The sequence below is a fragment of the Hydra vulgaris genome, chromosome 10, assembly GCF_038396675.1.
Source record: "Hydra vulgaris chromosome 10, alternate assembly HydraT2T_AEP".
Classification (NCBI taxonomy): Eukaryota; Metazoa; Cnidaria; class Hydrozoa; order Anthoathecata; family Hydridae; genus Hydra; species Hydra vulgaris.
The window spans coordinates 47,055,001-47,071,585 of NC_088929.1; the positions used below are offsets into that span (position 1 = coordinate 47,055,001).

Genomic DNA, 16,585 nt, shown 5'->3' on the forward strand with positions numbered 1-16,585 from the left:
TGACCCTTTATATGCCAGTGATGCCATATTGTGCCATTGACTTTAAATAGCAAAAAAAAAAAGTAATATACAAACCATGTCAAAAAGATTTCTGTGATTTTGTGTTTGTTAAATCACTAACTTTGCCTAAAAACATAGTGATTCTCTCAGTCTCGTTAACATTTTGCTTTTTTTTTAAATTCAAGTCAATCATGCTAAATGGCATCACTTCAATATAAAGTTATATTTCCTGAAAGTTTTTAATTTACTTAAATTTTTTTTTTTTGCTTTAATTGTCAATGCAGTAGTGTTGTTGTGGTTAATGCAGTAGTGTTGTTGTGGTTAATGCAGTAGTATTGTTGTGGTAAGTTGCTTTGTAAGGAAAAAGTTTGAGTTTAATCCCCATTATGTCCCTGGTAATACTACACTCAACTTGTTTCTCCACATTTGGTCTTATTCATCGACACGTTTTGTTTCGTTTTGTTTATCCACACATTGGGTCATCAAAGTATTTTGAGTTAAAGGACCAAGAGGGGGTTGTATCAAAATTTTAAAAAAGCCTTAGTTGCCTTCTTGACTGTAGTGATCCATCCTCTACTGTAGTGGCCTTGGGAAGGCATATATAGTAAATTAATAAATATAGTAAGGAATATATAGTAAAAATAAAATAATATTTAATAAAAATATTTTTTTAACTTTTAGCAAAATTTTATTGATGTAAAAGTATTATACTAATTGAGATGTAAATAAATTTGATGAATAAATTTTTTATACTTGTTTTCATTAGATTTTTGCATGGTTAAGATATTTCATTTTGATGTTCTACATCGCTAAATAAAATTGTTGATTTTAACAAAAAGTGGTTTGAAAAATCTTTTAGTAGCCATGCGAAGGTGTATGCGAAGGTGTATACGAAGGTGTATGCAAAGCTGTAACTGATTTTTTTGAAGTAATAAGCTTGTTACTTACAAGAAAATTGCTTCTTCTTGATGATTTCAACAAAAAGTTTTCTGAGTTCAACAAAACAAATTTTGTCCTTTGTTGATTGTTTAGATTTTTTTTTTTTTTTGAATTGCAATTTTGAGGATGAAAACTTCAGCATTTTACAGATTTGAGACCTGAGACCTAAGCAATATAATAAGATACATTACAAGTGAAAAATGATTTTTTTTTTTTTTTTTTTTGTTACACTGTGTTATCCAAAATAAAAAAGCTATAATAGCAAAATAAACACAACAGTCTTCATGTTTCTGCTTCTGTAGAAAACAAAGCATGAACTTTCACCTAATAAATTTCAGTCTTACTTAGTGAAATCCCTTACAAATATTCTACTCAATTTTTCATTAATAAATTGTTGTTTCAAGAACTAACTTAAAACTAAGTTTTTATCAAATCCAATAATTAGGATCATTTTTTCAAATTTTTTTGCTAAAAGGAATATTTTGCTTTAGACAATTTTTTTACAGTTAAATCTTTTTAATTTTTTCAAAATCACATTGGTAGTAATAACTTATGTCTAAAAGATGAAGTTTTTTTTACTGGATGTTATATGTATATTTATGTAATTTTGTTAAAGCAGGTATTTTTGGTAGAGATCAAAATATTTAAACAGGGTTGTTCAGACCTTTTTTCCAAATAGAATTTTTATTTTTTTATTTTTTTACTTTTTTACCTCCTCCAAAATTTTAATAACAAACTTTGAACCTCAATTAAAAATATGTCAACAATCAATCAACTTCAGCTCCAAACTAAAAACCTAGTTTTATTACATCAACAAAATCTTTAAAAATGAGTTGGTAAAGTTATTAACTGAATTGCATATTCAACTTAATTCATAGTTTTTTACAGTTAAATCTTTTTAATTTTTGGTAGATTATGTAAAATTAATTTTAGTAAAAATTCTTTGGTGCTGCTTATTATCTAATAACCAACTTAATTTATTATTAAGCCAACTTAATTTATAAAACATCTTTTATGCAGAAAAAAAGGGTTGGGAGGGAGGGGGAGAGGTTATTGGAAGACTCCTTATTAAATAGTATAATAGTTATTTAAATCTTCAACTAATTAGCAAAGTATTAACCCCCAAAGATAAAAATAATGTAGAAATTGTTTTGAAGTTAAGTTTGTTTCTAAGTTTCAGTGGCAGCCTATTGCTGCGCATACCAGTTGCTTTGTATACCAATAGCTGTGCATACCAATTGTAGAAAATCAATTTTGTAAACTTTAGTTTTGGTTTGACATGAGTTGTTCTATGCACATGGCTTGTTTTTGATCAGTTCTTTCAATCACTGTGACTCTGTGAATCATAACATAATACATGTGATCACACCAATAATTGTTTTTGATCACATAATCAAAGCTGACAAAATTAGAAATTAAATATTAAACATTGTTTCATTTGTAAAATTCTAACAATTAGTTTTTATTTTTTTATAATTAAATTGATCATTTCACATGCATTCATTTAACTATTTTTTGAAGGAGTGAAAGAGATAAAGAAAAAAAAAAAAAATTCTAAAAACTGGATAGCAGGATTTAAAACAATCAAAAAAAATATCCATAGTAATGGCCCAATAGACGGGTTGCTTTGTTTACATTTTGATGCGCGTGCGCAAAAAACGACAGGCAAAACATTGAAGCTAAAGTAAGCAAGAGTTGTGGTGTGAAGTTTGTACAAGTAAACTATGTGAATAGAAAAAGTCTCACACTAAAGTAGAACCAGCGGGTTAAAATGTATCAAATTTTATTGACCAGTTAAAAAATACTTTGCCATTTTTTAAAAGTAAAATAAATTTAAAATTAACAAGATATACTTCTAATAATCTATACTTCTATCAACCCAGGCTGGATCCCAGCAAGTTATAGAAAAAACCGAGAATTTGTATCAAAGTTTACAGAAATTAGCATCGACAGCTATTGTTTTTAAAATTATTAGTTGGTAAATTGATGAAACAGAGACTGTAACGAAATAGACACCGCATATGTAAATGAGCTTTACTTTGCTCCTAAAGTTCAGGCTAAACCAATTACTGCTCATTATGAGCCATTGCTTATTAACAAAAGCCAAGATAAAGTTACAGAAAAATCAAAAGTTTTACTAAAATTGTTTATAAAATCTTATCAAAATCAACTTAATACTATGGAGATTTTTTCTAAAACTTAAAGGAAAAACACTGCATCTGTTTATAAAATACTGAATCTGTTTATAAAATGGGGTACAATGTAAACGTTGATAACCCCTCACAAGTCTTTATAAATCAAATAATGTAATAATCTGAAATTGTTTGCTATATTCCAACAGATTATTCTTAAAATGGAAAGTATTGCAAAATATAAACTTTTGAATGCAATGTCTCTACAACAAATAAATCTTTCCATTTCTGTCTCAGGTTTGCACGTTGATGTTGATTATCCTAAGAGCAAGTCCAGATGGAATTAAAAAATAAAATTTTCATGGAATGGGTACTTTTTAAATGAAATTCTCTATAAATATAGAAACAGCTTAGAGTTGTGGAAAGATGACCAAAATTATCCACTTAATAAAGATGGTCTAATTGAAACTAATCACTAGTATTACCATCAAATACAACAACAAACGATGGTAACCAAAACAAAATATTGTCTGTTGGAGTAATGGAAACATGACAAATGATAAACTCTGTGTCTGAGAAATTCTGTTATATGTTTAAAGATAAACTTAAAACAGTTTTTTAAAAAGTTACATTGACAAAAATTGTAACAAGAAAATTGAATCCAAATCAACTACAGCTATTCTGCATGTGTAAATGTTCAAAATTTCTTCCTTTGACAGAGTGTATTAATTTTCATTGTCCAGTCAAATGGTATCATTACAAGTGTGCTAATATTACAATACCTCAGTCTTCGAATAAAAAATGTTTTTTCTCTACACGCATTTTGCAACATAAAGACAATATCAAAAAGCTTTTGTGTAACATTACCAAATAAAATTTAACTCCTTTTTAAATTGGAAAAAATATTTTATGATTCATTGACAAAACTTATTTCGTTAAATATTCAATATTTTTAAAAATATTGGAGATTATTTTTTCTGATCCAATAATAATAATATATATATATATATATATATATATATATATATATATATATATATATATATATATATATATATATATATATATATATATACATATATATATATATACATATATATATATATATATATATATTTATATATATATATATATATATTATATATATATATATATATTATATATTATATATATATATATATATATATATTTACATATGTATATTTATATATATATATATAATATATATACAATTATAAATATACAGTAGTATATAATATATATATATATTATATATATATATATTTATATGTGTATATATATTATATATATACATATGTAAATATATATATATATATATATATATATATTATATATATATAATATATATATATTTACATATGTATATATATAATATATATACACATATAAATATACAGTAGTATATAATATATATAATATATATATACATATATATATATATACATATATATATATATATATATAATATATATATAATATATATATATAATATATATATATAATATATATATATACATATATATACATATATATATATATATATATATATATATATATATATATATATATATATATATATATATATATGTATATATATATACACAGGGTTAGTCAAAAGTTTTGTCTCCCCCACTGGTCTAACAATTTCAACTTTAATACAAAAACAAGTAATGATTTGCAAGAAATACATATTTATTAAACACAACAATACATAAACCAATAAAATAAAAATATAATTCATGCTTAGTACTTAGTATGTCCTCCATTTGCAGCTCGAACAGCCGCAACAAGACTCGGCAGAGATTCCGCCAGAGCCTTCAGATAATCACCATCCATCGATTTCCAAGTTTTTTGAACACGGTCTACCAGTTCTTCCCTATTTTTTGGCCGTGGTTCAAGCAGCACACTGTCTTGAAGTTTTGCCCACAAGTGTTCGATACAGGTCATGTCAGGGCTGTTACCTGGCCACCGACCTTTTAGGATAAAGGCGGCAAAATTTTTACGACAAAATTCCTGGGTCTTCTTCGCAGAATGTGCTGGAGCACCATCTTGCTGAAATAACACATGTTGAGGGCTAAACACAAGTTTTCCTACACAAGCTTCTTTATAAACTGGAAGAATATTATTTATGTAATAATCAGCATTGATCGTAACTTTTTCTGGGACAATTATTAATTTTGTCAAACCATACCCTGACATTCCACTGGCAACCATAATTTCAAGTCCATTTTTTGGCTTCTGCGCCGGGATAATTTTAGTTTTGTTGTCAGTGCGAATGCGGACATTTTGTCGGTTTGGAGTCGGGAAAAGTTCGATGGGCGACTCATCCGTCCAAAGAATGTGACTCCTCTTGATACGCCCCAAATGGTTATCGTCCAGATACCCGTTTTCGTCTAACCACTGGCACAGCTTTAAGCGATCGTCTTTATTTTTTGCAGTTAGTAGGGGTTTTATTGGCTGTTTATAAGCAATTTTACCCCACGGTTGTTCGCGAACGAATCTTCGTACAGTTGACTCTGATACGATTTTATTTTTTTCCCGATATCGATGCGACATGTTCAGCTTTCTTGCGCAAGCACCTGGAGATGAACCCCACTTATTTTTTATAGTTTCGGTGATGATTTTTTTTGACGCTGGTGACAAAGCCTTCGGACGACCAGAACGAAACTTGTCGTTAAACTTTGACGATGGTGATTTTGTCCAGTATCGCTGAACCGTTCGTGGATGACACCCCAACACTTTGGCAATTTGTGTCTTCGTCATGCCGGCTATCTGCAGTTCCGCCATTCTTTTTCTTAAAGCAGGAGCTGTATTTGTGACACCAGCTATTTTTCCCATCTAAAATAATAATACAAAACATAAGTTTTCCAGAATACTTCGCTTGTAATTGAAATTTAATTTTAGGGTGGGGGGAGACAAAACTTTTGACATGCATGATGAAAATTTCACCTTTAAAATTTTGAACACTAAACTAAACCCTAACAATCCGTGTTTTCATTTTATAATAATATAGACAAAATACTATCTATTAATCATGCTCATTATAAAATAACTACGTTTATTTAATAACAGCACCTTATTAAATATTCTTACCTTCCTGCTTTTCAATAAAATCTTCGCATATTAAATTAAATAGTTTTTATGTCAAAAACATATTTTTAAAAATAACATCAGTAAACAATAGTATTAAGGTCAAGGTTAGATACTGAAAATAATTATCTATAAATTACAACGCTGACAAGAGATAAAATGTACTTCAAAAAAAGTGCCACTAAGGGGAGACAAAACTTTTGACTAACCCTGTATATATATATATATATATATATATATATATATATATATATATATATATATATATATATATATATATATATATATATATATATATATATTTAAATATATATATATATATATATATATATATATATATATATATATATATATATATATATATATATATCTGTGTGTGTGTGTGTGTGTGTGTGAAATTTATTATCAGGCATGATTTGAAAAAGGGAACTTATATTTAGAGAAAGTAACTGCACTGTTTTGGAAATATGCAAGATTTGAAATAAAGTTTGAACTTGTTTTGCCTGTCGTTTTTTGCGCGTGCGCTTTAAAATGTAAACAAAGCAACCCGTCTATGGTCTTTTGAAATGTAAGATTAAAAAAAAAAATCATAGGTTAATAGAAATCTTGGAATATAGTTATTAGCGAGGCAGCTAAAAGATGGTTTCAAGTGGAGTGAATTTCTTTAGAAAGCAATTTTGTTATCGGAGAAAGAAAACATGTGTTGAGAGAAAAGGGAAGCAAATGTGTTTATCAAAAAAGAAAGCAATTTTGTTGAGGGAGAATGAGAGCAAGTTTGTTGAAAAAAAAAATACAATTGCAACATTAAGTGTATTTTAGTACAAAAAATGTGCTTAATAGTTACAGAGTGTGTTTAATGGGTTATTGAACATGTTATCTGGTGATAAGAACATTTTAGGTTATAGAACATATTATTGAATAGAACAAGTTTAACAAGTTAACATATTTGTTTGGGTCATAGAACACATTTTGTATTGTCATAGAACACATACTTTGTTATCCAGTGATACACATCATTGTATAATAAAGTATATTTTTTTGGTTTGAGTTTGTTAAACTAAATTATATATTTTTTAAATTATTTTAAAAAAACATTTAGATTATTTATATGCGCTGAGTTCTTTTCAGTTTAAAGAGTAAAGAAAAACTTTTCTTGTATTGAAAGAGGAAAACCTTTCTTCTATTGAAAGAGAAAAATTTTTCTTGTATTGAAAGAGAAAAACTTTTCTTGTATTGAAAGAGAAAAACCTTTCTTGTATTGAAGTTACCTGTGCTAAGAGATTTTTTCAAATGCTCTTCGAACTAAATATTCTTTTTTTTTTTTAAGATTTTTAAGAAAATTTATAAACTTCTCAAAAATGTTAAGGGATTTATAAAATTTAACATTGCTGATGTTTTTCTCACTGTTAGATGAGCTACAATTTGACATAGCTGACATAGAAAAGAAGTTTAAACGAAATCAACAGTTAGTTGACCGACGTCAGCGTGTAGTAAGTGCTCGAACATATTTTTATGAAGGTGAAGAAAAATGTGATGAGAACATGGAGGTTTTTATTAAATGCATTGATAAAACTGGAGAAACTTCTACTAATGGATTTGCAGCAATAAAAGTTACTGCTTTGGGTCGACCTTTAATGCTGGTAAAGTTAGTTAATATTAGAAACCATTGTGTGTGTTTTTTGTACAAAATTAGTTGTACTAATATTGTTCTTCCCCTATATAAATAGCTTAAAATATGATTGCCACCTGTAGCAAAGTCAAAATGTTTGTTATTTAAGAAACTCGTTTTAATTGTGGCAAAGTGCACCTGTAGCAAAGTCAAAATGTTTGTTATTTAAGAAAAAAGTTTTAATTGTGATTTTTTTCCTGAAAGATATTTTGACCAATGAAACAAAAAATTGGATCCAAGTTAACACTAAAAAAAAAATAATATACCAGGGTTCCTATAGGTTCCTACAAAGCCTGTTTTCCTGACCACTTTCATTTATAAAAGTATATACTTCATTGATTTAGGAGGCGATTAAGATCAAAAAGTTTAAAAAAAAGTAAAAGTTTTTTAATAAAATTTTATTTTTTTTTATTTTATTTTAATATCAGCTATCACATAGTTTTTTTTAAATATCACATTTCACATTTTTTTTAAATTATTTAAAAAAATTAAAACATGTAAATGTTATAAATTGAATTCTTGTATTTATTTTTTGTGTGTGTTATTTTAAACTATATTTATTAAATTATAGTAATAAGTATGAATTATGAAAGAAGAATAGTTCATTTTTAAAGTTTAACATCTATGTTTGGACACTTGTGTGAATTGGATGGGGGTCCATATAGCAGTGTTTTAAATTTAATTAAGTTATTTAAAAGATTTTTTTATAAACAGATATCCTTGGTGTTAACATGTGTTACAGATATTTTTATGTGATGCTACACCTGGGAAGATTACCATCCAAGGTTTACAAGCTCCTCCTACCTTTACAGGAATTTTATTGAGGAGTTTTATATCAGGAGTTTGCTTATTGTAGGTATGTTAGCTTCACCTCAGCAAAGGAGTCTAAATTTGCAACAAGTTCACATGGCAACAAACTCTGAATATACAAAAAGCATAATATTAAGCACCAAAGAGCATGTATTTATGGCTGAAATTATTTGTTCGTTACATATTATTGATTCAAACAATGCATTTGATCAGGGCTTGAAATAAGGAACTATTTTGTTCCAGACAATTTGTTCGAAAAACATTCAAGTTCGCCAGACATGTCCAACAAAACCTAAAGAAATGCAATCAAATGCCATTCCTGACACACTTAAAATATTTTATTTTTTCAACTTGACCACAGCAGTTTGTTTTGACAACTTAAGACTTTTCAAAAATGCACTGAAAATAAAAATAAAATTCAAAAGATAACTTATCTAAAAGAAGAAAATCTTAAATAAAAAGAAAAAATCGAAGCTCAAAAAACTAAAATTTGAAAAAGAAAATATAATTATATTACATTTTAAAAAAAATGCTAAACTATGTGAAATACTTTGTGAATTATTATGAATATATATTAAATACATAAATTATTATGTTTACTTATTACTTCATTAAATAGTGTAACAAATTAATTCTAATGGTTGTTTACAATAAGTAATGGTTGTTTACAATAAGTCATCTTTATACTAACAGGCCGTGTAAACGAACAAGTTGTGTGATAAACTGGGGGCTAGTGTTAAGCAGAAGTTAAAGCGAGAAGTTGACTATTTATTCTACCTGAAGAGTTAGAGTGATAGATTTTTCTAAGGCAAACTTTATATTAACAGTATATTGTACAAGATGAAAACTTATCGTTTGTTCTGAATGTGTTATTTATACTTATAGTTATTATTAAATTTATAAAATGCCAAAGAAATGTTGTATAGTGAGTTACAGCTATTATAATAGTTACTATATTAATAGTTATTATAATAGTTATTATATTAATAGTATTAATATTATATTAATAGTATAATAATAGTTATTATAATAGTTATAATATATAAGAGTTACAGCTATTATAAAGAAAACAAAGAAAAGGTGTTTCGGTTACCAAATAATAAAGAAGAACATGCTTGTTGGATTTCTATAATACCACGGGATAATATACCTGATAGTAACAATACTTTTGTTGCATGTGAACGTCATTTTCCACCCAATTATATAACAATAATTAAGCATGGTAAAAAGAGACCTCGTTATCCACCATCACTATTTTCTTGTGTGAAACCAAGTCTTGTTCCTACAAAACCTAGTCCATCTCAAACAAACAAAACTTTGCCTGAAGTACGAAATAAAGTTCCGGATGAGTCTTTTTAATCAACAAGATAAAGAAGTCAATTACGAGCATTTTAAAAATAAGGTTGAAACTGGCAGTCTTGACGTTTTGATCCATCAGTTTGGTACTTCACCAACAATACATTATGCATACAGTCTACTGATTTTGAAAAAAATACATCAATACATAGAGTTTTGATAAAAATTTAGAATGATTTGACTTTTGAAGGATTTTTTTGTGGTATAAAATATACGATCCAAAGTTTATCAAAAAATAGAGTAACCAAGTTTAAATCATATTCACAACTTGAAAAATATTGGAGATACCTTAATACTTTGATAAAAAGCAACAAACTTAATGTTCAGCAAATGTTCAACAAACTTAAACTTCAGCAACACTTTGATGCAATGAGTCCTGTAACCATTGGAAAAAAAAAGTATAATCCAAAAATAATTATTCATGGTTTTGAGTATTATTCTTTATCTAGATTGCTATGTGACAGACTGAGACAAGACTACCAGCTTCCAAGTATTTCACTTCTTCAAAAAATTACATCAAAAATTAATTCTTCTTTTGATGACTTTAAATACATCAGTGAGATTTTTAAAAAGGCAAAAAATACAGTTATGAAAAAAAAAGTATTTTATTAATAGACAAAGTCTACGTAAAGCCTTCTCTTACATATTGGTCTGGGTCTTTATTAGGAAAGGCTGTAAACAAACCTGATTCATTAGCATCAACTGTTTAAGTCTGTTTTTAGTCTTATTCATAAATCTTATGGAGAGTTAATTGCTATCATTTGTGATCAACCAGTCTTTTTACTCTAAGTTTACTTGTAGAGATCCATGGAGAACGTAAAGTAATATATATGTACTTTATGACTTTGTCCATTTAATAAAGTCAGTGCGAAACAGCTGGCTAACTGAGTAAACACAAACTCTAAAGTTTGAAGATGATGGTGAAATAAAATTAACTTTGTGGTCTGATTTAAAAAATTTTCATGAAAAAGAAGTTTAGTTAAGCTTTCAAAACTTAATAATGTATTGATAGCATCAAGACCATCTACTTTCCTCTGCACATTTTGTGAAGACATGTTCGAACATAAGTAATTCAGATGGTACCATACAATTTATTGAAATTATATTAAAGTTTTGAAAGGTTGTAAATGTTAAAGGATCCTATTCAGACTTATGTTATCGCGATTATGATAGAGCTGTTATATCTTCAGAAAATGATGAAAGACTCACTCTTTTGAGCAAAATTGCTTGTATAGCGTAGAAAATGACCAGTAGTCAAAGACAATGTCAGCTCACATGTGATACAGGGACAGCACTTTGGCATACATGTTAAGGAATGATTGCTCTTGTCAAGTACCTTATTAATTTTGGGTTTCGATGTGTGGTACTTATCGAGGATTTCGATATGTGGTACTTAGTAAGTTTACAACAGACCTATTAGAAAAAATGTTTGGGAAGCTTTGACAAGGGTCTTATTTTATAAACACTCAGCAAATTTTTAAAAAAGTATTATTTAAGACCGAATATTTAAAACCAAATTAATTTTGCAAGTGAGTATAAATATAGATGAAGTTGAAGAGAATGAACCAGGTCATGATTGTGAAAAGTGTAAGTATTTGTTAGATGGCAATTCATCTATTGTTTTTCATAAATTACCTGAACTGGAAGAAAAGATGGGTACAAATGTTTAAAGAGCTCTAGTTTACATTTCTGGGTATGTTACAAAACAGGTGAAGGAACAAAATTTTATTAGAAAAAATATCGGGGCTATGTTAAAAAGATTTGACAATGCTTGTCTATGTTAAAAAGTTTGACAATGCCTGTCATTGGACCATGTTTTGTTATATCATGTTTCATCCACATACTGATAAAGTTGAAAGTCATTATGCAATATATTAATGTCAATATCTGACTTTTATGGTTTCAGGGTAAAAAAGAAATCTGGAGTTTTGTGTAATATTTTGTTGAATAACTATAGTATTTTATATAATCCAAGATCATCAAAAAACCCGAAACAAAAACTTTTAAAGTTGTCAAAGCAAATAGAGTTTTTATATTTTTTCATATTTTCATTTGTACTTAGTCGAATGTTTTTTGTAAACATCGTTTATTAGGCTCACCTTTTTTTTTTTTTCCCCCCTTCCTAAAATGTCCATTCCTTCTAAACTATTTTTCTCAATGAATCATTAAGATTTATTCAATTAAAATTGTTTATAAATTAATATTATATTTATAAATTATTTTTAATTTTAAAAAACTTTTTTTAATTATGCATTATCTATTTGTACCAAAATTATCTAATCTAATTTTATGTTAATAAAGCATTTACTTCACAGATTAAAAATATGTATTGCTAATTAAGGTTTTATAAACTTGGTTTTTACTAAAGTAATGATAAATCGGAGTTTTCCCTTTCAAAAAAACTTATTGAAAATGTTTATTAAATATAAGACATAAAACAGCAATATTCTTCAATGATTTATTGGAAATTTTGTCCGTGTACATGGCCTGTTAGTATAAAGATAGTCATGCAATAAACCCATTTTATTTAAATTATCAAGGAATATTATATGTAATTACATTTATATAAATATGTATTTTTTGATAAATCTTTTTAAACTTTTTCTATGATTACTTTTTTTATGAACACTTTTAATAGCGGAAAACTTTAGCGCAAAAACAAACGTTACATGACATAACTCAAACTTAATAGTGTAATAAAAAGTTCTGGTTTCTATAATAGTTAAAAAAACAAATTTGTTAAAGTTTTTATAAAATAAATTTAAAAGAGATTTTAAAGCTAAAATATTTGTCTGAAATCCATAAAAACCATCTGACAAAAAATAAAACAAATACTGAAGTATAAATTAAAAGTATAAATTAAGTAATTGCAAAGTTTTAACATAAATGATAAAAACCGGGCTGCTCAATTCACAAAAATTTAATGCTTAGGCATCTTTTAAAAAATGTTACTAAATTTATTAATAGTTTTGGAACAACTTAGATGATTATAAAATAAATGCACGGGTCGGACAAAATTACTGATAGATGTGGTTTTTTACTTGGCAAGTGCCAGACAATGTTGGCGGCTATTTCGAGTCCTGTTTGATGCAGCTGATGGTGGCGATGCAAAGTAAAAACAAATGTTTCTGGATTCTGAAATAGCTAAAGCATATCACAAAAAATTGGATAAGCTTAAGTATATGATTTAGTTTGAAATAGCCCCCCTTTTTTAAAGGGTTAAATATTTTTTTATTCCAGTAAACAACATTCACTATAGATTCTGCCTGAAAACTTGTGGAAGTTGTGGAAGTTTTCATTTTCACTTCCACAAAAACTTGTGGAAGAGGAAAACAAACTATTAAAAATTTGTGTGAAAAAAATGTCATTAGTTACATTTATAGATTGCCAACAATTAGGACAATAGAATTGGAACAGAAATTTAAAAGAAAAATAAGTACAGAGTTGGATATAGAAAAAGAAAAGAATAAAAATAAAATAGGAAAAAAATAGATAAAAATAAATGATAAAAGAATATTCAGAATTAAAAATTAACCACAATGCATTGTTTTATATTTCATATTATTTTTGTTTACATCAGTTTTTGAAAGTTGATACTATTAGTCATGCACAAAGCATCATATTTGTTTCTATTATTTAGTATATATTTATATAATAAATAAAGGAATTTTTATTATAAATATATTTTTTATTGTTTATAAAACATTTCTATGTGTTCATTTATGATTTTTAGAAATATATTTTTCAAATAAAGTTATAAAAACAACCTGTTTTTCCAAAAAAAAATCCTGTTTTTTTGGCCTCCATAGTCCTATTTTTTATATAAAATTCCTTTTTTTTTTTATCAATAAGCCTGTAGGAACCCTGATAAATTCATTTAGCTTTGCCATTGGTGCTGCCATGGTATTTAGCTTTGTCATTGGTGAGTATTTATATACCAGAATATTTGTATCTATTATAAACCTTGTTCATAGATAATAATTAAATTATTTATAGATTTATTTGATTCAATTGCATAAACTAACATTGTTTACATTTTTCAGCTTCGCTTGTCACAAATTTTAAACCAAACAAAATATTACTTCGATGTGATTGCTGCAGAAAATCAAAGTATTCTCTCAGAAAAAGCAATTGCTGAACAATATTTCCTTCAAGGACTTCACAAACTTGGGGTACATGGTTAGATTTTTTAAATCTTTAAACATTGAATTATTAATGATTATAGTTAATATTTCATTTCAGGTTTCAATGACCCCAGAAGAAGCAAAAAAAATTTTTAAAATTATTGACACAAATAACAATGGGTAAATTTTGTTTTAACAATAAGAAAAAATCTTCTAAATAATAATTGATATGTTTTTAATTTTTAATAAATAAAATTTTAATCACACAATTTTTAATATACATGACAACATTTATAAACATGAGAACAGCTTCTTGGAATAACAGGGATAACAACTGAACTCTTTGAATAAGGATAATTATCGTTAAAAAACAGAGACATTCTTTGATGGCAGAGACATTTTTTGATGCTTTTATGTCATAAAATGTTCTTGTTGTTTTTATAGTGGAATTGACATTATTGAATGGAAGAATTTTTTAACTCCTCAACTCCAGTTATCAAAGATCTTTCGTGCCAAACCTACAGCAGAGGTACAGAAGCATTTGAATAACTTTTAAATTTACTTTAATTAACTTTATAACTTTAACAAATATAAACGTGTAGTGTTCTAATTAAGTGTGTAGTGTTCTAATATATTGTTTTACTCACTATAAGATTTAAAGTGTCATCTGTAAATCTAACAGTTTATTTATTTATTTATTTTGTACAATTTAAAGACTATATCTAAATAGTACCTGGACAAATCCACACCCTCAGTTGATGTATTTTGATATGGCTTTTTTAGCATGACATCATCAATGATTTTTGCAGGGTTAAGTATGCAAAGTGATTTGTGTGTGTCTGAGAGAATATATCTATATCTATATATATATCTATATATCTATCTATCTATATATATATATATATATATATATATATATATATATATATATATATATATATATATATATATATATATATATATATATATATATATATATATATATATATATATATAGTTTGTTGTCTTTGGGAAGAGCGGAAGGAAAAAAGTGATTTTTACGCCAACACATACGTCACTTTTAATTAGTTTTGACTTTCGTCCAACATTTGCGTGTTGGACGAAAGTAAAAACCATTAATTTAATTACAAATAAATCGTTTTTTAAAAAAAAAACAAAAACGCAAATTTAATTGACCAGAATGTTTTAAAAACATTCTGAATGTTTTTAACAATATAAACAATGTTTTTATTTTTAATTTTTTTAATAAAATGTTTTTATTTTTAAATTTTTTAATAAAATGTTTTTATTTTTATTTACTGTAAATCATGCGCGGAGTGTTGCTACATCGACTATCTTATAGCCTGACTCGCAAGGGAGTGCTGCTACATCGACTGACAAATAGCCTGACCCACAAGGGAGTGCTGCTACATCTACTATCTTTTAGCCTGACCCGCAAGGGAGTGTTGCTACATCAACTGAGGGTTTGGTTGGGGCAGGCAGTCTATCAATTAATAAAAAAAAATAATTACGGTCTTGCATTTTAATTTTTACTTTTTGTCAACAAAATATGGAAAAAACTTTCGGACAACATCTACGGGTTGTATATATATATATATATATATATGTATATATATATATATATTTATATGTATATATATATATATATATATATATATATATATATATATATATATATATATGTATATATATATATATATATTTATATATATATATATATATCTGTATATCTATATATATATATATCTATATGTATATATATATATCTATATATATCTGTATATCTATATGTGTATATATATATATATATATCTATCTATAGGTATGTATATATATATATATATATATATATATATATATATATATATGTATATATAAATATATATATATCTATATGTATATATATATCTATATATATATATATATATATATATATATATACATATATATGTATATGTATATATATTTATAAATATATATATATATATATATATATCCTTATTGAGTTTGCATAGTTTGTTGCATAATAATGTCTTGTAAACTATATTTCAGGGTAAAAGTGGTGAAAATGGTTTTATTTATTTGAGTAGTCCTGAGGTTAAGGAAATGGAGAAAATGCAAGATCGTCTTCATTGCATAGTTGAGGTAATAAATTTGTTTAAGAATTTCTTATTAGATAAACTATTAGTTCATTAACAAATTAGTATTTTTTTATAGAGAGCAAAGGAAAAAAATGTTCGGTTAATGGTTGATGCGGAACAAACGTACTTTCAACCTGCAATCTCTCATATGACACTTGAAGCCATGCGCAATTTCAACAAAGATTCAGCAATAATTTTTAACACTTATCAGTGTTATTTAAAAGTGTGACTTATTTTAAAACGTTTTTTTTTTAGCTTTTAAATATTGTACTCTTAGATGCTTAATACACGAACAGGGAAATT

General features: G+C 26.4%; 1 protein-coding gene across 1 annotated transcript in view; it reads left to right on the forward strand.

The window, feature by feature from the left end:
• LOC100203347 (proline dehydrogenase 1, mitochondrial) overlaps window positions 1–16,585 on the forward strand; it is a 28,091-nt gene that overhangs the window by 10,290 nt on the left and 1,216 nt on the right. The window contains exons 4-9 of the mRNA XM_065808169.1: window positions 7,593–7,822; window positions 14,061–14,189; window positions 14,260–14,321; window positions 14,586–14,670; window positions 16,194–16,286; window positions 16,359–16,505. Coding sequence (XP_065664241.1) covers window positions 7,593–7,822; window positions 14,061–14,189; window positions 14,260–14,321; window positions 14,586–14,670; window positions 16,194–16,286; window positions 16,359–16,505 — 746 coding nt within the window. The remainder of the gene's footprint in view (window positions 1–7,592; window positions 7,823–14,060; window positions 14,190–14,259; window positions 14,322–14,585; window positions 14,671–16,193; window positions 16,287–16,358; window positions 16,506–16,585) is intronic.